Consider the following 23,038-nt stretch of genomic DNA (forward strand, 5'->3'; position numbering starts at 1 on the left):
GATCAAGACATCCTTCATGACAGTGTAGGGGAGACCCGTGGCTGGCACTAGGGCTGCCAAAGTGTCCATCCCCTCTATCTCAATGTGTTCCCACAGAGCTGCCTCCCCGCAGTGTATGTCAGGGACTTGATTTATGTGGAGTGCTGCCTCATATGCCAAAAACCAAGCATGTACGTCATCACTCCTTTATAATCAGTTACCAGATTCTTAGGAATGTGCACCTACCACCCAGACTGCACTGGCTGCATGCTGCCACCATTTGTACTGGACTCCGCCTGCTTGGCTCTGATGTCCAGTTCCTTCAAACTTAATTCATGAGCCAAAAGCAAGTTATTTTCCTCCAGAGCCAGGGTTTTCTACTTCTCTTGATTCTTGTGCGCCATTAAAAATGTTTTGCTTTCCAACCGGAGCTTCTCAAGCTCACGCTCTCTGGCCTGTCGTCTGTCCTCCAGCTTCTCTGGGTACAGACTCCTGGATGACACACTGCTGTCAATCCTGGAAGATGCTTTCACAGGCAGATCCTGAGCTGCAAAATGCCCTTGCGGGCTCCGTACCTTCAAATCCACATTCTGATTCTCAGCCTCTCCTGCTTCTCTTGATGCCCACCAGGCCCTCAGCGCCTTTTGTAGCTCCTCCTTCCTAGCAGAGCTTCTAACTTGGCATTCAAAATCCTTGCAGAACTGTTTAAGCAGAGACACTGTGTAGGACTGCAACCTCTCAATCTCAAACAGCAGATCTGCAAAATTACTTGCTGGCTCACCAGACAGAGACATGATTTGTGGATAAATTCAATTGTTGTCACAAAAATTGGAAAAATCAAAAAGCAGTATGTGGTCGCGCATTGGTTTGCACTATGCAGTAGTGTACACTAATCACTGTATGTCAAGTACAAACGCAAGTCCTAATCCTCACCGCTGACCCCCAGTGTTAGAAATAGGGGTCTCCAGTTGGCAGTGGAATGCACCCTGTCCAAATAAGGACCATTTCTTCTAGTCAGGGTAAGGATTTTTTTACACAGTTAAAATAACCCCTTCTCACCCCCTTGGTAAATTGGCACAAGCAGTCAGACCTTTCTCAGAGGCAATGTGTAAAGTATTTGTACATAACACACTCAGTAACACAGTGGAAACACTACAAATCGACACCATACCAGTTGAGAATAATAAACAATCTTTATCTAAATCAAACATACAGAACTCAAAATATCACGTTTGAAAGGTTTTTGCAATTCTGTCCGTAGAACTCTATGGATGTGGTGATTTTATACAGAGTACCTTTAGATGCATCAACATCCACAAGGAACAACAGCCACGGAGGAGGGAAGTGTTGGAAGACACAGTGATGAATCAGTTTCTGAGTCCCTTGGGAGGCAATGCGTCCATTCTGCTGCACGCTGGAGAAGTGTTGCGTCGAATCTGGACTGTAAGGGGTAGCGATGCATAAAATCCAAGACAGTTCTGGTCTGCAGGTGATGGGGTGAGAACTTTGTGCACAGGTGCGAGGTGTGGAAATCTGGAGGCGCTGGAGTCCGATGTGGTGGTGGCGGCGGCAGACAGGCACTGCATTGATTTCTTCAGCCATGATCCAACGATATGTCGATTCTTTAAGCTGCACAGCAGGGCCTGCGTCGGAGTCAGTTCTGTGGTCTTGGAATTCAGAGACACAGTGCACTGAACTCGGGCTGCGGCGGTTTCTTCGCCCGTGGACAGGCGCTGTTTTGATTTCTTTATTACAAATGAATGGGCTAACCCAATCACAGTCAATAGGACCTGGGTACAATATAATATGAAAAACAATTGGTCCTAGACTAACTTTAAAAGAAAACGCAGAGTGAAAGAAATTCATCAAATGGGAGTTAATCAACCGCTAGTAATCAATACTAATGAAACACAGATTATTGGACAAAATCACACCCTGAAAGAGAGAGGGAAAACAATAAAATATATCAAAGCAATCTCCCCCACAACGAAAGAGCAGAGTCCCCACAGGGGAATCTTTGGCGGCACCTTTAATTGTTCAGCGGCATAATGCATTTCGGCCTGTACGGCCTTCTTCAGACGCCATATTTATCTTAACTTAGGTTTCTATAGCGCCAACTCTCCTACAGGTCTCTAGGCGCTCAAGACCGATGACAAACAGCAATGATTAAGGAACGTAAGAGAGGCAGAAAAAGGCCTACAATGCAACTATTTGAAAGTGCCAAAAGCCTCCCTAAATAGAAGCGTTTTTAACAGCTTCCTAAAACGCAGGAGATTTACTTCTCTCCGAAGCGGTTCTGGTAATTTGTTCCATATCTGTGGAACCAAAACCGAAAAGGATCTCCCTCCTTTGGTTGCTAGCTTGTATCGAGGGCAAACCAGTAACTGGGAATTAGAAGACCTCAGAGCTCGTTTGGGGGTATAGACCTCCAGGCGCTCTTTAATATAGGCAGGGGCTTGCCCATAGATAGCCTTATGGGCCGTGCATAAGCTCTTGAACTCCACCCTCTGCTCAATAGGGAGCCAATGTAACTTAAGCAGTAGAGGAGAGGCATGGGTTCTTCTAGGTAGCCTAAAAATTAAACGTGCCGCGTCATTCAGGACCACCTGCAGTCTATTGGTCAGGATTTTAGGCAGACCTAAATAGAGGGCATTCCCATAATCCAGCCTCGAGATAATGGTGGCAGAGACAACCATACGGAGCACGGAAAGAGAAAGAAGAGGGGCTAACTTACGCAGCTGTCTGATCAAACCAGTACACATCCCTACTACTGAGGAGATCTGACTGGCTATTGACAACTCATTGTCAATCTTGATACTAAGACTTTTTACTTTATCACACGGTATCGGTGAGGGACCTAATTCCTGGGGCCAATATAGGTCACTCCAGGGTAAAGCTACGGTCGAGACCACCAGGACCTCCGTTTTTTCCGGGTTTATTTTCAACAGATTTGCAGTCATCCAGCCGACCGTATGTCTAAGAATGTTCTCGGCATTTGTCTGCGCCAGAACCGTATTGTCAATATTCAATAGCAACTGGGTGTCGTCGGCATAGTTAAACACACGACAACCCATCTTCACTAGAGAGTCAATCAACGGTTGCAGGTAGAGGTTAAATAGTAGTGGGGATAATGCGGAGCACTGAGGGACTCCGCACTCCAGAATACCCACCTCGGAGATACAATCCCCCAGTTGGATCCTCTGCGTCCTGCCCGTCAAAAAAGATTGGAGCCATTGATGGGCCAAACCCCTTATCCCAAAAGTGGCCAGTCTGCCCAGTAGCAGGGAATGGCTGACAGTATCGAACGCCGCCGATAGGTCTAAAAGTATCAGGGCGCTCGGTTTCTTGCTGTCAGCCATACCTCTCAGCTCATCCAGCACCGCGAGCATCACCAACTCGGTGCTGTGGTGTGCACGAAACCCTGCCTGACGCTCCTGGAGTAGATGGTGTGACTCCAGGAATAAGGAAAGGGACTTCAGCACGTGTTGCTCCAAAACCTTGGACAGAAAAGGCAGTTGGGATATCGGCCTGTAGTTTTTTAACATGGCCGGGTCCGCTCCAGACTTCTTCAGCAAAGGCTTAACACGTGCCTCCTTGAGACTTGATGGTAAATGGCCAGTCTCCATTGAGCTGTTAAGAAGGGAGATAATATGGTCTTCTAGAATAGGACGCGCCAGACGAAAAACCCTAGGGGGACACGGGTCCGCCGGGGATCCTGACTTGATTTTATTCATGAGCTGCTCAAGACTTAGAGAGTCTATCTCAGGAAACCTTGAAATAGGAGCTTCCAAGGAAATTATAGCTTCCTGTGACGGAAAAGAGCCATTCAGGGTGCTCTTCTTAATCTCGGAAAGGATAGTCTCCACCTTCTCAAGAAAAAAGCGTTGAAAACTATCAGCGTTTATTGTTGTTTCAGTCGTTTCTGTTTTTTTACTCCACTCAGTTAAAATCTTAAACGTTTCTTTCTGAATGTTCTCGGCCTGATTTATGCGGGTTTCATAAAATTCTGCTTTTGTTGCCATAATCCGTTTTTATATGAATTGAGTGAGGTTTTGTATTGTTCCCGATCTATCCCGTCTTTTGTTCTCCTCCAACTCCTTTCTAGCTGGCGGAGCTTCTTTTTGTGGTCCCTCAAAAGCGGAGTGAACCATGGAGCACCTTTTCCTACTCCTTTTGCTTTTTGTAATTTCTCAGGTGCTATTTGGTCAATCGCCTGACTCAGATTCCGCGTTATGTCCTTATAATCCTGTTCTAAATCCCCACTAAAGGCTAATGTTTGAACATGGTCGGGGAGAATACTGGTCAAGGATTGTGAGTCAACTTTTATCCACTGCCGGACTTTTTTCAGTTTTTGAGGTTGTTGGGATGGATAACCTACAATTGGGATCTCACAGTTCACCAAGTAATGATACGACCAGATACAAGGTAAAATGTCCACAAGGTTCACCTTTGGGTCTGAAGTCCAGACAAGATCCAAGGTATGCCCCTTAATATGTGTGGGGGCATCTACAAGCTGTTTAATCCCAAGTGAGGACATAGTATTCTCCAGTTGTCGAGTTGCCGGGTCTTTCTGGGCTTTATCCCAATGCATATTAAAGTCCCCGGTTACCACAATTCTTTGGTATCTTGTGCATAAATCAGACATAATAGGGGTAAATAAATCGTTAAATGCTGAGGTGGAGTTTGGGGGGCGGTAAACTGTAAAGATCACAAGACATGTATTATTCAGAGTAATCTTCACTCCAAGTATGTCGGCTAGATCTACGGTCTCGGCCGCTATTTTAACAGCCTTTAAATATTTTTTAAACAGAATTGCAACCCCCCCACCCCGAGCGTTGTCCGCACGATTGTGCCATACCGCATCATAGTCGTTGGGAAGGGCAGCTATAATGTCAGGCAGAGAGTTTTCGCCCAACCATGTCTCCGTAAGGGTTAAAACATCAATGTCCTCATCTTGAAGAAGAGAGAAAATTTCAAGATGATGCTTTTGCAATGACCTTGTGTTTAGGCTAGTTAGTTTCAGAGAAGGCGGGTCTATCCCAACCCTTCCCCTGAAAGGTCGAAGAATATTCATATCTTTTAGCTTAATCATAATGGTGGGATCTAACAGCTGCCCACCAGTATCCAGTGCATGTAGATCTCTAGAGGAAAATACCTGTCGCCGACCAGAAGACCAGGCCCCTGAGCCCGGCCGAGCGCGGACGGGCGCAGACGGGCTGGACTCTGGCGCGACTCCGGCAAGAGTCCGGCGAGCCCGCTGCGCGTGACCGCTGCGCGTTAACATGTCCGTATTAAATGAGGGTCTAGCGTCCTTCTGGCGACTAGCCCGTCAGCCAAGATGGCGTCGCCAGGCGTCCTTCAACTCCCTCAAGATGTCCGCCGAAATAGGAATGCTCGGCAAGGGGGCCCGCAGAAAAAGCGGTGAGTAGACAATTACAGTGCAGGCAAGTGGGCAGAAAGTTAAAACCAGAGAAGAAGGCACAAAATACAATAAAGTAAATAGCAAAACGGGGAGGTTAAAATATCAGTCAGGAGGCATATTTCCACCTGCATTTAAATGCCATGCAAGTTACCCAGTGGATGGACCCTGCTCCGCCCCCTTTGTGTCCGCTCACCAGCTCGCCATTCGTATGAACTGCCAGTTCCAGAAGGCACTTTAATCCAGGTAGGTGCTGCGTGGGAATTCTGTATTAAATCCAAGTGGATAGTGGGGTACAGGAAATCCTTGATGTTGAAGATGCCCATTTCCTGCTATAAATACAATCCTAGGTTCTCCTTGGGTCCCCAAGACCGTTTCAGCTGTCAAGTCCAGGATACACTTTTAGCGGAGGCAGGAATAACAGTGCATCCCACCCAACGTGTAGTCAATGATCGCACTTGAACGCCCTTGCTTCTCCTGGACTCTTGCAGTGGGCCCGAACCAAGCCAATACTTCGGCAATGGAGAAGAAACCTGCTGAGACAGGAACCAGTGACATACAGATGCCGGGGAAGTTAGTGTGTGTCCAATTTTATCTAGCCTGCCTGCAGAACAGGCTTAAAGTTGTAAAACTAGCAATAGAATCATATTTGTCCTCAGTCTTTTGCTATGGGCACTTTTGTTGTCCCTGTAGGTCATACATGAGGTCCATCAGTTGACCCTTGGGGATATGATCGGGTTCTTGAGTGAAGGTAATCAGGTCAACTTTTCCTTCTAGGTTTCAGACAGCATGCCTAATCCTTGTGGTCTTCACTGGACCACTAGTGATGTGTTTTTATATTTATAGGATGCCATTTATATACAGAGTGGCTGCCAACTAATAGATAAAATGTACCTTAGGCCAAAGAAAACCTGTTTTAGGAGTTCTCTTCTCGTTCTGAGGTGTGTGTCTTGCCTTTCTAATGACATCTTACTCAAAGGACGCCTTGTGTAAGCTTCTTTTGTGTGTGGATTGTTCATTGTCATTTGAAAGGCAAAGTACCTTGTCCACCCCACCCATCCTGGTGGCATACTCCACTCCTCTCAACAACCAACCCCTATTCTATACCGTCTCTCATAACTTTCCAGAGTGACTGAAAATCACACCCCTGGCGCAGCGGAAAAGGTCCTTGGAGACCCATAAACGTTTATGCAGTGCATAAAAAAAACTGATATATAGATGATATTTTCAAATTTTTTAATTGAAATTAATTTTTTTGTTTACAGAGAATGTAACGTTATAATAAAAAAAAAATGGAACAAGCATTCCTCTTGCATTTTCAAAACTGAAATGAGCCATCCTTATGATGAATTCAGTTAGCCGGTTTTAGTGTATGGGAGCGCTAGGCCTACACTAAATGAAATTAATTATTAGGATATATAAAGTAGTCAAACGTGTTTACACACTAAATATGCTATATGGCTTCTGGCCTTGTAGATTCTACCTTAGGTGCGTATTTGAAGTATAGACATGTTTTGTTTACACTTCAAATGTTGTTTCCATGGAAAGTACACTGCCTCACAACCATAATACATGATATTCTTTCTGGCACAATAAAGGAGCCATAGTACAATCTTTTAATGCAGTATGAAGAGCAGAGTCTTCATCAAATTTGTGTCAGAGTAACACATCTTCGTCAAATTTTATGAATATTGAAAAGTGCACTGAACTACCTGAGGAAAACAGTGCTACAGTAAAGTAAAGTATTTTTCTTTCTCTTGTAAGCGTTCTCCCGAGCTAACGAAAGAGACATTGGCCAAGAAGTTGGGGAACAGGACATGCGCTGGGAGTTTGAAGGTACAAGCACTGAAACTGAAGGACCCAGCGGCTCGGATGGTGACGGGGCTGGAGAGGAGGCTACAACATCTTCAGAATCAGAGGCCTCCCTATTGGACCAGCCCCAAATGATGGTAGACTCTAGACCACCTGTGGGACTTACTCCCTTGTCCGCCACCAGCACCACCAGATCCATCAACAACCTCCCCACTGCTCCCCCTAGTGTATGCCAACACCCAACCCCTAAAAAGACTGGGGTCTCATTCGCCCCAGGCACCTCAGGTCCTCCTCCTGTCCACCCAGCAGTTCTCTCTGAGGAGGCTGTTGATCTGTTGCGTGGCCTCTCTGTAGGGCAGACTGCACTGTTGTGTGCCATTCAAGGAATAAGCCAGCAACTCACTCAGTTAGTAGCATTCCTGGATGGCATACACTATGCTGTGTCTGCAATACAGAGAGGCGTAGGCCGGAACAGAGCCTCATCAGACAGCCCTGCCTGCCACCCAACACCACCTGCCCCTTCATCTCTGGACCCTTCCTCTTCCCAAACCCATCCTCCACCTACTATTCCCTCACTAGTCTCCTCTTTCCAAACAATCCCAACTTCAGACCCCAACAATTTACCCACACACCCCTACACACACAGAGCAAAGCGCAAACACAAACACTCACCCACAGCATCAACCATCCACCAAACAAAACGCGCACACAAACACAAAGCAAAAGCCACCAACACAACACAAAGCACCACCAATACTACAGAGCAATCCAACACAAAGACTCACATACACCCATATACCCACCACAAATCCCAACAATTCCCAGCTACACACAGACAGACTCACCCATACTCAAACACCCACTTATAACAACACCCTAACCCTCTACCAAGTATCTAGTCAAAACCAGTTCCTCACCCAAGCAAACACCCCCAAAAAAACCTCACCTAAACATCCACTCATACGCACAACCAACCACCCACCCGAAACCACAAACCCACCTGCACCTAATACCCATCCCAAACCACCACCACCACACCTGAAGCTAGCAGAACACACTCGTTCACCTCACCATGCACAGCCATTCCAAAGTACCACACCCATCTCAGCACCTCCCAAACACCCACTTCACCTACCTAATCTCTCCTTACACCTCCCTAACAGATGTTTGCACCTATGCCCAAACCCCTCAACTCCGTCTCCCCCTTTAATTCTTTGAGGTGCCTGAGCTACAACAGCTTGTGGTGGTCAAAAAGCCCCTTCGGGAGGAGTAACTATGTACAAACCAATACAGGAGGCACGATTTAGCAGTACATAACTGTTAGCTATATTTGTTTATTATTGTTTTTTTAAACATAATGTATATATAATCCAATTTATTACAAGAGGGAATTCTCTCACAAAATAAATGTATTTTTTTGTAACAACATGGTTTCATTTATCGTTTTCACATACAGGATGTAAACATGCATCAAGTTTGATTTGAATGCTGGCAACATTGGCTTAACATAATACTTTCTTGTATATCAAACTCAATAAATGTAAAGACCAAAGGATGTTGAAAATCATAGATGAAGAGAGAGAAATAAAGTAATGAAGTAAGTCTAAGCTAAAAAGAAGCTCAAGAAGGGCAATGTATTTTTGCCAATTAATTTCAACTAATTTGAAATGCAACGTATGTTCATATATGATTTGGTAACATCTAAAAAAGTTACGACAGCAATGTTGTACTAAAATATGTATTACTTAACTATATATGCAAGTGTATGTCTCATAAAAGTTACACAGGTAGGGATTGATAGAGCTTTATTTTAGCAGTACATTCAACATGTAGTAAACATTGTTTATATGGTGGGTGCTTACTTCATGTTCACGGAAGGGTGCACCAAACTAATAATGGATAGTAATGTGGGCAAACAACAAGAATAGAAAAGGTTGTGTTAGAACATTATTTTTTTAATTGTAAAGGCTATTGATAAACATTAAAATGGGAAAAAGAACACAAATATGTTTAATTAAAAAGCAGTTGACCTGTGGGTAGCCAACCCTTGAAGGGCAGTTGGGTGGCCCCCAGTTATGGGGGTTTTGTCACTTGTAGTGCGTTGGGAACTGGAAAGGCCACTTTGGGGACCACACTTTCTCCACCAGTGGTCTAAGGAGGGAATGTCAAAGTTGGTCAGTCCTGTGACCCAGCAGTGCACAGAGCATTCATCCAGTGTCCAGAGACATTTTAAGGCATGGGCAAAATTGCCAATTGCCCAGATCCCCCATCCTCCAAAGAGCCACCTGAGAAAGTGATATGTATTGCTATCTCACAACTGGCTCACAATTAATAAGCACATCAGCTTTAAATCTCTCTGTATGGTACATAAGGCTTTTCATCTCCCGTTTCCAACAAGATTAAAAACCATGTTTGGCAGGTATTCCCCAGGCAGACTCCTTCGTTCATCGCTTCAACTACAGCTCACGGTACCAAGAACCAAAAGAAAGAAATGGGGCGACAGGGCATTTTTTTATGGCCACGAGCAAACTTTGGAATACCCTTCCACAAAACATTAGGGCCAGGCTTCAGCTCTTGCCCAATAGGAAGGCTCTTAAGACCTGGCTATTCTTCTTGTAGTTATTTTCTTAATCTGGAGTACTAGTGGACTTTTTCCAGATGGTGATGCCTTTGGGTAATTGCTGTGCTCTATACATTTTAAATCAAATCAAATCTCACATCTATTTCTCCATCTCAGCTTTTAATGTATTATTCAATATTGTTTGCCATCATAGGGCTTGAATTAGCAGATAATGGGTAATAGAATGCAAAGCGGTTCCAAACAGGGGCCCTAAAGTATGTCTTGCCTGAAGTCCCCAAACCACCTATAGTTAATAGCCAGAGGCAGCCCCCAGGGAGCACGAGAACACGGTGCTAAGTTGATAGTACAACTGGAAAAGAGGCTGAAGCACACCAGAGGTCAAGGAGGAGTTCACAACCAGGATGAGTTTAAGCATGGCTGCAGGGCCTAACACCTTTTTCAGCACAGATACAGCAGCAGGTTTGGCAAGTGGTGTTACTTGAAAAACAGGAAACTGCCCTGAGACACAGTGGGCTTATGGTTGCAGCCCACGTTGGAGCAGACCAGTAAATGGCCCCTTGCAGAAGAGAGGCGGTCCGCAGCCGAGAGCGTATATTCCCGGATTCGGGTTCTACAGACATGCATCCGTCTAATAGATTTCAGGTGTTTTGAAAGGGCAGAGTTTATACGTTGGGGTTATGGCAATCTAGGAACGCAGTTGTAGCTGGGAGCTTGTTGACCGTTTTTGAGGAGATAGTGATGGCCAGAGGAAAGGAGTAAAAGCCATGGTGGCGAAGTATCACAGGGCTGCATGCCGGTCAGTGGTCATGAGGGAACAAGGCTTGGTAAAGGATCTGGTGGGACATAGTGGGTGGGGCTGGGTGGTCCATGGTGGGAGGCTTAGGGTTGTGGAGTAGAGAAACAGCAGTGATGCTTCAGGGAGTGAAGCAAATTGGGGAAGTCACTCCCTGGCATTCCCTTGTGATGAGGCCGTGCAGCCTGGTGGCAAGAGGGGGTAACACAGGGAGAGTCATAGAGAGACTGAGAACCCAGTGATGCTTTCTCACATGGCTGGAGTGAGCACCAGTTGGAGACAAAGCTATGACGGGCGACATGCAGACGGGAAACAGTACAGTAGAAAGTGAGAGGGGTGAGGTGGTGGTCTGGGGGAGGGGGCCCGAACATAAGTAAGAAGAAGACTGCAAATACACGGAGGGTGGACATTTAGTCATGGGGCATGCTTGATTGGCGGTATGGTTGGGCAGGGAGAGGTCTGCGGATAAGTTTGAATGAATGTAGAGTGTGTGGTGGGACTCCTAGGGGTAATTCTTAGTGCACCAAGGTGAAAGGAAGACTTCAGCAGTTCAGATGGAGAAAGAGAAGTCGGTGTGGAGGATAATGGAGAGCCGATTGCAGTATAGGAGGTACAAAACCAGAGCGATGTTGTAAGGGGCGAGATGTCAGTGGGTACCCTAGGATTGATTGGGTGAGCTGGGCCCAACCAGAGGTAAAGAAAAATATCTCCACAGCACTCCCTCTCCCACACCCCACCTAACCATGCCATCATGAGTACTTTGATGGAGGATAAAGTCTTGCTCTTCATAATTGTTAGAACTGGCTATTTCTGGTAGGCTAAGGCTGACGCCAAAGCCAGGCAGAAACCACCATTCTAGTCAGGACAAGGGAGTCACACGCCAAGATAACCCCTGCTCACCCCCTTGGTAGCTTGGCACGAGCAGTAAGGCTAAACCCGGAGGCAATGTGTAATGCATTTGCGCCAGCACACAACAGCAACAACATCCTAGGCACACCACAAAAGGAACTCCACACAAGGTTATATTAAAATAACTTTTGTATTGTCAAAACACATCAGATAGAAATCACACATGTACATTGTGCCAACTGGCACAGGCAATATTCATAAGGGATTATTTACATCAGGACAGGGCCACGAAGGCCACTGTCAGAATCAACACTTTTAGAAATAGCACTTTTAGAACTTAGAATAAGTATAGCACAAAATAACAATTATAAATCACATCCAGTAACTACTGGGAACAGGTAAGTACCACCTACGCAACCCTAAACACCTTAGGAGAATGTCACGCAGGGGACCAGGACCTCACTAGGACCACCTGTACTGGAAAGAACAACCACCTAAGAATAAAATACATTTAGGGGTATCAGCAAGAACACATTACACATGATGCATGAAACACATTCAGAGGAGTAGTAAAGGGAAACACATGATGCATAAAACATTCAGAGGTGTAAAATCAAGGAAGACACATGATGCATTAAAAACATTCAGAGGTGCCAGGAAAGAAAACACAACTCAATAGCGCAAAGACACATGATGCCTAAACATTCAGAGGTGCAAGGAAAAACCACACAATTGCGCAAAACCTACATAAGCCACCACCTGTGGCAGTCCCCGGCCAACTGGCCTTGCTGGGGCTAGGACGCCCCCTGTAGTCCAAACAGTCAGGGGCCTAAACGTGGCAGGTGCCCACTACTTGCTGGGCACCTGTGAACATCCCAAGACCTAAACGGTGCAGCTGCCCACTAATTGCTGGGCAGCTGGGAATCAACAAAAACTGCAACAGGGGCTGTCACTGGCCCCTAGAACCAAAGCTGTGCCAACTGGGAGCCACACAGGCTCTGGACACCACACAGGTCCCAAACGTTGGAGCCACACAGGCTCTTAAAACACTTGTGTCCCCTAAGGCGACGGACTCTGTGCAACGCTGGGGCGGTCCACTGCCAGCCGGGACCGCCCTGTCTCCCACCAACATCTTGGGGCTTCGCACTGGCACGGCTCCTCATGGAGCCCTTGAGGCTTTGAAAGTACCTCCTGAGCCCTTCGTGGGCTAAACATAGCCAAATGCCCCCATGAGCCTCAGAGACTCGTCAACGCGGTGGGGCGGCCCACTACCATCCGGGGCCGCCCTGACTCAGTTCCTCCAAGCCGGCAACAAACCAATCCACAGGCTCCCTCATGAAGCCGAACAGCACTGCCCCCCCGCGCTACCCGGCCCAGCCCTAACTTACCGGGCCTCGGGCGGGGCTTCTCCCCATCGCGGGACTCCTCGGGGCCAGCAGGCGGGGCTCCTCTTCCTTCACAGGAGCCTCGCTGGGACATCGCCGCACTGCCTCTTCTGCCAGCGGCGGTAGCGCATGGCGGGGCTCTCCTTCCTCTTGGGGGCCCCGCCTTCACAAAAGCGCCCGCGTCGCCGTTCACCCGGTCCCCCATCTCGGGACCGGGACTCGAGGTGGAGCCTTCGTGGCTCCGAGGCAGCTTGTCTCCTCTCTCGCTGCAGGGCTCCCTCGGCACACTGGAGCCCTGTTCACCGGCACATCCTTCTTCTTCCCCCGGGCTGCGGGGCGGGACTTCCGGCCGGTCGCGCCAGGATTGGCCGGCCGGCCAACCACTTCCGGGTCGCTGCGGGCAGCGCAGCGGCCCCGCTTAGGCAGGCAGGCGGGGAATCACTTCACCGAGGGGTGGGCTCCCTCGAGGTGAATTTAGAAAGTTAAGACTAGCGGCATGGCCGCGGGGCAAATGCCGGGTGGGCACCGGCTTCAACAAATAAAGCGCTCCCCAAGCGACAAAGGAAATTTAAAGCGCTCCATGCGCTAAAATAGCAAGTCAAGCGCTTCCAAGCGCTACAACCGAAAAATAAAGCGCTCCTAGCGCTAAAAGGCAACCAAAGGTCACCAGTCCAGCAAAAAGTTCAATAAAAGCGCTCCTCAGGCGCTAGTGCCCCAAAAGTCTTCCACAAAGTCCTTCAGGAAGGTGAAGCAAAGGGGACCCAGTAAAAGGGTCTCCAGAGTCCAGGAAAACAGCAGGAATCCAGGGCAAAGCCCTCCTCAGCCCAGGCAAGGCAGCGGGGTCCCCCAGAAGTCCTCCAGGCATCCAGGGGCTGGGCAGCGCCCGCCCCTGGTAGATTCAAGTCAGAAACAAGAACATTTTGGAAGGGGACACAGCCCCTTCTTATACAGAGAAAAGTCTTTGAAGTCTTTTTGCAGGCAGTGTGAGAACCAGCTAGAACTGGTTATAGGGAACTCTCTTCAGTGTCAGGGACAGAGGTGACAGTCGCCCAGCGGGGAGTTAAAGCCAGCATTGTGGTCAGGCAGGCACAGCCCTTCACTATCAGGTGCTATCTCCTCCCACTTCCCTGGCAGCAGATGCTGCCTTTCATCCACGGGCTGACTCAGACAACCTCCTGGGGCTCCCCAGCCCCTGTCATCCTCAAATCAGACAGTCAATCCACAAGCAGGCGCAGGCACTCCTGGGCCAGGCTCACCAGCCAATCACATGCCAGCCACAGACTACACAAATATGCCAATTTGTAAAAGTGGCACTTCTAGACTAGACACAATCATGCCGCATACACCATTACGCAGCATTCAATCTCACGAGTTCTCACATATCAAACTCGACCCTGCACTCCCCACACATCAGGAACTACCATGGGCATACATATTCCCCATTCATTCCTATGGGAGGGCAGGTCACTCACCACACATACACAGAGAGCATACGCACTTTACACTGTACCACAGTGAAAAAGTGCGCAAAGGCCTAAAACCATCAACACTAGGTTCCAGAAACAGGCTAGGAAAAAGCAAAAAGTTTCAGGGTGAACCTGCCAAAAGGGCCAGGTCCAACACAACCCCCTTCCAGCCAAAACGCAGGGTAGACCAATCACTCCACTGATGGGCTTCCTTGCTTTGGGCGACAAAACACGGACACAAGCCCGCACGTCAGGGACACCTTCCAGTTCTACGCCACTCTGAACCCACCTGGTTACCTCCAAACCAGAACTCTCTGACCCAACTAGGGTACCCCACTGGTACACACTAGTCATCCACAGCCAGGACCAGGCCCTAGGCCATCCAAATATCACAGGTCCTAACCAATCCACAGAGTGGGGGGCAGTAACCTCTGGCACACAATAGCCATTCTCCACTCTCCCTCTCAGTGTAGCTACAACTACCACTGATCCTTTAACCTAGGGACCACACCCTCAGGCTGACCAGAGGTCACGGGCAAGAACGCCCCTCCCTACCTCTACTTCTGGGTTTCCGCACCCTCACAGGGAAGCACTCACCAGAACACAATTCTCCTACCAGATCAGGACCTCTATCACTGGTCTACCACCTGGAAACTATTTCACTCCTGAGGTACAAAGCACACAGCACAGTCCCTCTTCAAGCAGGTGGGGGGACACAGCACACAGCAAAGTCCCCTTTCCTCTACCTGAGTGGAAACAACAAACTGCAAATGGGCCCAAGATCACACAGCAAGGGCAGCCCCCTCAATCTCTTCAGCTGATCTACTTTGGCAGAGATTCCTTCTTGACCTAGAAGTTTCCTAATCTCCCAACCTAGGATCTAAACCCTCAGGTTGCACCGGGGTCAGAAGTACACCGTCCCTCTGCACCCCCTTCCAGAGTTCTGCACCCTCCCACCTTGGAGCGGTACCCCTGAAAGCCAAACACCAGGACCACCGGAGTTCTGGTTACAGACACTCCCCGTCCTCTAGACACAGGAAGATCCTCCTCAAATGACCTGTATGTACAGCCTAGGCCCCTGACCTTGCGCTCCCTTAGGGAACCCTCCAGGCCCTGAGACAGGGTTTCGGGCCAACGTGGGACACACCGTCCCACACTCACTCCGCCTCCACTGAGACAGGGCGTGAGCCCCTACACCCCTACCATCCTACTGGGACCAAGCTGGGCTACACATGAACCTCTTCCCCTATACAGGATCATCAGATACACAAGCCACTACTTTCAGAATCACTCCCTAATGCCTCTGCAAGACATATAGCACACCGCCAGACATCCACCTTCTTGTCCAGTGCCTTTGCAGGACCTCCTGCACACCACCAGAGGTACACCTCACGTGCAAGCTCCTTAAAAAACAACTCGCACCAACTCCTCTAGTTCAAGACACCACTCATCCACACACTCCCCCTCCAGACTGGTGAGACAGTTCCTCACTGCCCCTGACTCTCCACCTGTACCCCTCTTACTGAGCACCAGGCACCATACTCTGGGAACTGGGAATGGGAATTCACGCACTGGACACATTTAAGCTGCCACCACTGGATCCTACCATACTGGGGAATCCAGACACACACACTACACTCAGGGGATAACCACCCTCCCAAGCAAGCCATTTCTCCTCCACACTCCCTCTCTTCCATCTACCCACACAGGGACAGGAAAAGGATTGGCCACTGGACCCAGCAAGGGATTCCTAATCTGTGGGAACCTCCCCCTCTACTGGCGTCCCACCCAGTCATTTTCTCTTATCTGCCACTAAACATAAAGCACAGGAACACCATCTGAAAATGACACTCTTGAGGAAAAACAAAATCAAAAACAATAATCCCAAACATGTGACTATCTGAAAAAATTGCAGAGTTTTGTAATGTAGCCAGTTGTCGCTGTGGCACTGCGCAAACACAAGTCCAAATCCGCACCGCTGACCAACAATGTTAGAACTGGCTATTTCTGGTAGGCTAAGGCTGACGCCAAAGCCAGGCAGAAACCACTATTCTAGTCAGGGCAAGGGAGTCACACGCCAAGATAACCCCTGCTCACCCCCTTGGTAGCTTGGTACGAGCAGTAAGGCTAAACTCGGAGGCAATGTGTAAAGCATTTGCGCCAGCACACAACAGCAACAACATCCTAGACACACCACAAAAGGAACTCCACACAAGGTTATATTAAAATAACTTTTGTATTGTCAAAACACATCAGATAGAAATCACACATGTACATTGTGCCAACTGGCACGGGCAATATTCATAAGGGATTATTTACATCAGGACAGGGCCACATGGGCCACTGTCAGAATCAACACTTTTAGAAATAGCACTTTTAGAACTTAGAATAAGTATAGCACAAAATAACAATTATAAATCACATCCAGTAACAACTGGGAACAGGTAAGTACCACCTACGCAACCCTAAACACCTTAGGAGAATGTCACGCAGGGGACCAGGACCTCACTAGGACCACCTGTACTGGAAAGAACAGCCACCTAAGAATAAAATACATTTAGGGGTATCATCAAGAACACATTACACATGATGCATGAAACACATTCAGAGGAGTAGTAAAGGGAAACACATGATGCATAAAACATTCATTGGTGTAAAATCAAGGAAGACACATGATGCATTAAAAACATTCAGAGGTGCCAGGAAAGAAAACACAACTCAATAGCGCAAAGACACATGATGCCTAAACATTCAGAGGTGCAAGGAAAAACCACACAATTGCGCAAAACCTATATAATCCACCACCTGTGGCAGTCCCTAGGCCAACTGGCCTTGTTGGGGCTAGGACGCCCTGTAGTCCAAACAGTCAGGGGCCCAAACGTGGCAGGTGCCCACTACTTGCTGGGCACCTGTGAACATCCCAAGACCTAAACGGTGCAGCTGCCCACTAATTGCTGGGCAGCTGGGAATCAACAAAAACTGCAACAGGGGCTGTCACTGGCCCCTAGAACCAAAGCTGCGCCAACTGGGAGCCACACAGGCTCTGGACACCACACAGGTCCCAAACGTTGGAGCCACACAGGCTCTAAAAACACTTGTGTCCCCATAGGCCACGGACTCTGTGCAACGCTGGGGCGGTCCACTGCCAGCCGGGACCGCCCTGTCTCCCACCAACATCTTGGGGCTTCGCACTGGCACGGCTCCTCATGGAGCACTTGAGGCTCTGAAAGTACCTCCGGAGCCCTTCGTGGGCTAAACATAGCCAAATGCCCCCACAAGCCTCAGAGACTCGTCAACGCGGTGGGGCGGCCCACTACCATCCGGGCCGCTCTGACTCAGTGCCTCCAAGCCGGCACCAAACCAATCCACAGGCTCCCTCGTGAAGCCGAACAGCACTGCCCCCCCACACTACCCGGCCCAGCCCTAACTTACGGGCCTCGGGCGGGGCTTCTCCCCATCGCGGGACTCCTCGGGGCCAGCAGGCGGGGCTCCTCTTCCTTCACAGGAGCCTCGCTGGGACATCGCCGCACTGCCTCTTCTGCCAGCGGCGGTAGCGCATGGCGGGGCTCTCCCTCCTCATGGGGGCCCCGCCTTCACAAAAGCGCCGCGTCGCCGTTCACTCTCGGGACCGGGACTCGAGGTGGAGCCTTCGTGGCTCCGAGGCAGCTTGTCTCCTCTCTTGCTGCAGGGCTCCCTCGGCACACGGGAGCCCTGTTCACCGGCACATGCTTCTTCTTCCCCCGGGCTGCGGGGTGGGACTTCCGTGGGAAGAAGTCAGTTCCCTGTTGACTGTTTTCTCTGCCACTTTGGCTGTGAAGGGGAGAGCGAGATGTGCCGATAGTTCTTGAGGTCAGTGGAGTTAGCTGTGGGCTTCTTGAGCAGGGGTTCGACTTCTGCGCACTTCCAGTTGTCTGGGAAGGTGCCTGTTTTGAAGGTGGTGTTGATGGTGTATTGCAGTTCGGGTGCGATGGTGGCAGCGGCTCTGTGGTAGATGTGAGTGGGGCAGGGGTCGGTGGGGGGCCCAGAGTGGATGCTTTTCATGGTCGTGGCCCTGATAAACCTTAGAAGCCCTGGTGTCTTAGCACCAGCAGGTTGGCCCTACCAGTGGCAAGTGTGGATAATCTGGAAGGCTTGTCCACCACAATCTGTACTGAAGTTCACCTCCAGTCTTGCGGACAGGCCTATGGAGCAGCACACCCTAGAGTGACAGTGACTCTGTCACTGAGGTCACAGGTCCCATGAGCAGGGCTGCTCTAGGGCAGTGCGACCGGTGCAATCTGACTTCAGGGGGGGGGTCATGTTTGCAAGTGTATGATGTTTCTAAGAGCACTTGCAGTCTCCTTCCTAGCCTGCAGCAATTTTTGCCAACAATAAAAATGCCATGATAACACCCTTGATTAATGTTCTTCCTAGAGAGAGATGGAGTTTTTTCAACTGGACGCTTTGACTCGTGGAAATGTAGCGCAGTGTTATGGTGCGTGCTGCAAAGAACATGTGCAATGCAGATCACAAAGTGCACATAATGTAAAAAAGGTCCATGGGTTACTGCTTTTGTCAGTAAGATCATTTTGTTACTTGCAGTTTATAAATCCTAACATAGAACAGTGAGCTGCATGCAAACTGTAAGGTATAAATTAGAGTGTTATGGTTTTTCCCCAGTCTTTGATTATTCTGATGTTGCAAATGGGTTAATTTGGATAGAAATCAATTCTGGTTATTGAAGAGAACCCCAACCATGGTATTAGTTTCTAAATTCAGAGTTTGTGTTTCTCCGGACCAATCACTATTACACTATACTGCCTACTAGTATGGTTGTCATGTCACTCCTACACCTTGTAGTCCTTTGTCTTATGTACATTTTCCTATACAGTAATTTACACATGTATGATTGTCTCTGTGTAATGTGCTCTGACACAATACATTGGTTTCAGTGGTGCTCCAAATCAAATTAAATGGATCTGTGCGCGAGTGTGGTTATGGAGACTTGAGGGTGGTAGTGAGGGAATCCATGGCAGAGGGAGTCTTTAGGGGCATCAACAAATATTGTCGCACAGGGCTCCACCAGCCCAAAAGCCGGTCTTGCCCCTGAGGCCAGTCGCCCTAACCATTGGTACCTACATCGGCCTTGTTTCAGCAGTAGTAGCTGCAACTCACCAGTGGTGGCAAAGCAGGATTTTCACGCACACCAAGCTATGTTTGCAAACTTCACAGTCTCTCTGCTTCATGCACAAGCACTTTTAACATGTGCTGCCTGTTTTGGGGCCACTGGAAATATGCAACAATGGAGGACAAAATGATGCCGCAGTGTTGACTAAATTATGCAGCCAAAAAAAGGCTGCAGCGTATAGTAGTATATTTTCTGATACTTCATTATTTTGACAATTTTACTCATGCTAATAGTCTGTGCAAAGATTTTACCTTATTAGTACCACTGTAAAATACAAATGCAGCAGTGAAAAAGGTGATCAGTCAACCTTTGCAAAGGGCCCTCCACTTCGCAGCTAACACAAGTCACATTTTTAGTAACTTTTGATCCATTTGAGCTACACACAATTTATTAGTTAAAATCATCAAATTATTCAGCAGATGATGCATTATGTGGCAAATATTGCAGAACCATAATTATATAGAAAACATTTGCAAGCTAGGATATTTAACCATTCATGTTTGTACTGCTCTCATGGAAAAAGGGAGGAGAAATGCTGATAACAGAAACTCCATGGCTCGGAGGCATCCACTTTTAAGCATATTTGGGACATTCTGTGATTGGAAACGAATCCCCCTTTTTGAATGTATTTTAATGTCAATAACTCCTACTAAATCTTAAATAAACGTGTTTCCAATTGGTTGAATTAAATAACGTAATAAGCTGGAACTGGTAAGTGAAATGCCAAACAAATACTAAACATTTGAATAATTTTCTCTTTCTGGCCACATCTCGGACTCTGCCCACTGACCAGATTCTCAGGTTATTCCCACCCTCTGATTCTCCTCCCACAGTTCCACTACTTTTTTCCCCCACTTCTACCTCTGATCGGCAGACACTCTGCTGTGGAAGGGGTTTAGGCTGGGATTCAGAATACCAAACATTGGCAATCACATCGGGAGATGGGCTGACAATCTCCAGTCTTGCGAAAAGTGGCCGAAGGTGGAGAGGGATAAGCTGCAAAAAGAAGAAGCACCCGACAGAATGACAGGGTCTTTTCAGTCGCCTCCATTGCCTAATCACATGGTATCTCTGATGTAGGATGGTTCTGAAAAAAGCACTAGCTACATTTTGCCTGACACGCTACAAGTCATGGCCAGAGAGGGTGTAAGTGAACAATTTTATTGAACAGGCAGAATGTTCAGTTGCCTGTGCAAACTTGGACATGGCTATGGAATTGATCAAGTCATGTGCAATGTGCGCAGAGATGGGTAAGGATGACATCAAGGGCAAATACTTTGTTGATAAGTGCATGCCCATGTGTGATGGCTTGTGTGGTTTTTGAGAAGTTGAGCTACATTTGTGAAATGGGTGCTGCATTCAGTGGACAGGTCCGATCTGATCTTACAGTATCTGATTAATCTTTGTTGGTGGGTAAAGCTATGTCTCTGGGGAATGCACGTGATTGATGAAAACTTTGGAGTTGGTGGCGGAGACGTTTAAAATGTCGTTGGCAGCAGAAAAGTCCAAAGGGCCCACGTTATTGTGTGTTGAGGTGCATTTGATAGCTATCGTTTTAAGGCTATCTGGAGACAAGTGGTCAGCACTGAATGAGTTGCTGACTGAATTTCTGAGAAAGGAGAAATGTGAGTTGAGGGTGATGTACAAATTGTTGACCCACTTCAATTTTGGATGTTGGGTGGTGGCGCATGGGCTAGTATCCTGCAGGAGACTTACATTTGCAATGCATAGGGTACAATGATCCCGTACCATGGGTTACAGGCAATGAGGAGGGTGTATGAGCATCTTGTCATGTGGCTATGGTTCTTGAAGAACTACAATGGTGTATTAATGTGATTGCAGAATTAGCCGGAGACACGGAGGATGGACAGTTTCTCTGACGCCTCTGGAGCTGAGGTTTTGGTGTGTATTGGGAGGGTCACTAGTGGGTTGCAGGCTGAGAAACATTTTGGTGGCAAAATCTGGGCAGGAAAAGGACAACATGGTGGTTTCTGACATGGCCTCGGTGGGATGCGTTGGGGGACAGTTGATGCCCTTTGGAAGTTAAAGGAGAGTGGCCATCAGCCAGTGGTAGTGATACTTTGGGAGAAGCACAAACCACCAGCGAGAGCTCACAGGAACACCTTCTCCTCTCTCTACAGCAACGACAGTCCACGAAGGCCGACCTGCTCCATGTGGCCTCCTCCAACGGGAACAGAACTCTTTGCGCCAAACTTGAGAAGGTAACTCTTGTGTGACCACCCTGGTCCCTATGACTGATCTGCACTCCATGGCAATAGGCCTGATCATCTGACTTCCCCTATTGGGACGAGAGAACCGCGAGTGGCACTTAGTACTTTTTGGTGCTATTTTCAGCAAAACTGTAAATAATTATATCTCCTGTTCTACCGATTAGACTTTTGTCCTTTTGATGTAATTTTATTAATTAAAATGTACTATATTCTACTCTACTTCATCTTCCTAAATTCCAAAGGTCTTCTACTTCTAGTGTCCATAATGAATCCTCCAAACACTCTTTCCATGGGGCAGATCCTTTTGTTATAGAGGCCCATAAAGTACTTTTTAGGGCGTAGGTTCGTGCCTTGTGGAGTTTATAACAGTAAGAGAGGTATCTGGCTTGCAGCATCAGTTGGAATTTAGTAAGGCCGATCTCTAAACTAAGTTGGGCTTGAAATGTTACATCAGGTAAATTAAATATATGCTAATAAGAGCTACACTTGATATTATCAAACCAACCAATACCACACTTATCACTAAATTACATTTGCTTAGTTATGAACAGAATTAAGAAATAAATGGGTGTAAGAGTATAAGGGACCAGCCACCATAGACGCCCCACCGGGCAATTGCCTTGCTCAAAATGACAATTCAAAATATTTTACTCAGCACTCCAAACAAGCCACAAAGGCAGTACAACTCCTACAAATGATATAGATCAATTGTCCATGTTTTGATAGAACATATTAGAAGAGTTCCATATGTAGTTGTTATTCACTTCATTACTCATCTTCTTGTTAAAAATGACTTTTTGATTGTAGCCATAACCAAAATGTTTCGCCATTCAGGGCAATAAAGATATACATAAATAATTTGTAATACATTCATATATTCTTAAAACCACTATATAAAATTGTAACTTAGAAAACAAGCCCCCCGAAATCCATTTTGACAAGACATAACCATTATTTATATGTATGTCACAACATCAAAAAGTTATCAAGAAACATAGGCAATGCTCACACTTTACTGTAATTGGCCTTGAATACATGTACAAAGGTGTAAAAAAATTGCATGATATAATCTGATAACTGTTTGTCCAACACAAGACAAACCAACCCCTAACATTCTAATATTAATATCATATATATATACTGTAAATTGCATTAAAAAGTGTAGTAGAAAAACCTCATTTATTTAGGATATTTCCTTCCTTTTTTTCATTATGTATCAAAATACGAACATAAAGATGTAATCATAAAAAAAATATATATCCATCAATGTACTCTTATATGACTATCAGATTAAATTTAGGGCAGTACCTTCTTCCAATCTCATTTTGCGATGTCAACTGTTACATTTGGTCTTCC

The 23,038-nt window shown here is 47.3% G+C and overlaps 1 protein-coding gene across 1 annotated transcript in view; it reads left to right on the top strand.

Moving 5' to 3' along the window:
* Positions 1 to 8,636, top strand: part of LOC144755767 (uncharacterized) — a 169,540-nt gene extending 160,904 nt beyond the window's left edge. Inside the window, exon 6 of the mRNA XM_078644987.1 lies at positions 7,163 to 8,636. Coding sequence (XP_078501113.1) covers positions 7,163 to 8,079 — 917 coding nt within the window. The 3' untranslated portion in view covers positions 8,080 to 8,636. The remainder of the gene's footprint in view (positions 1 to 7,162) is intronic.
* Positions 8,637 to 23,038: the final 14,402 nt, after the last annotated feature.

This window comes from Lissotriton helveticus, chromosome 5_1 (assembly GCF_964261635.1).
Source record: "Lissotriton helveticus chromosome 5_1, aLisHel1.1, whole genome shotgun sequence".
NCBI classification, from domain to species: domain Eukaryota; kingdom Metazoa; phylum Chordata; class Amphibia; order Caudata; family Salamandridae; genus Lissotriton; species Lissotriton helveticus.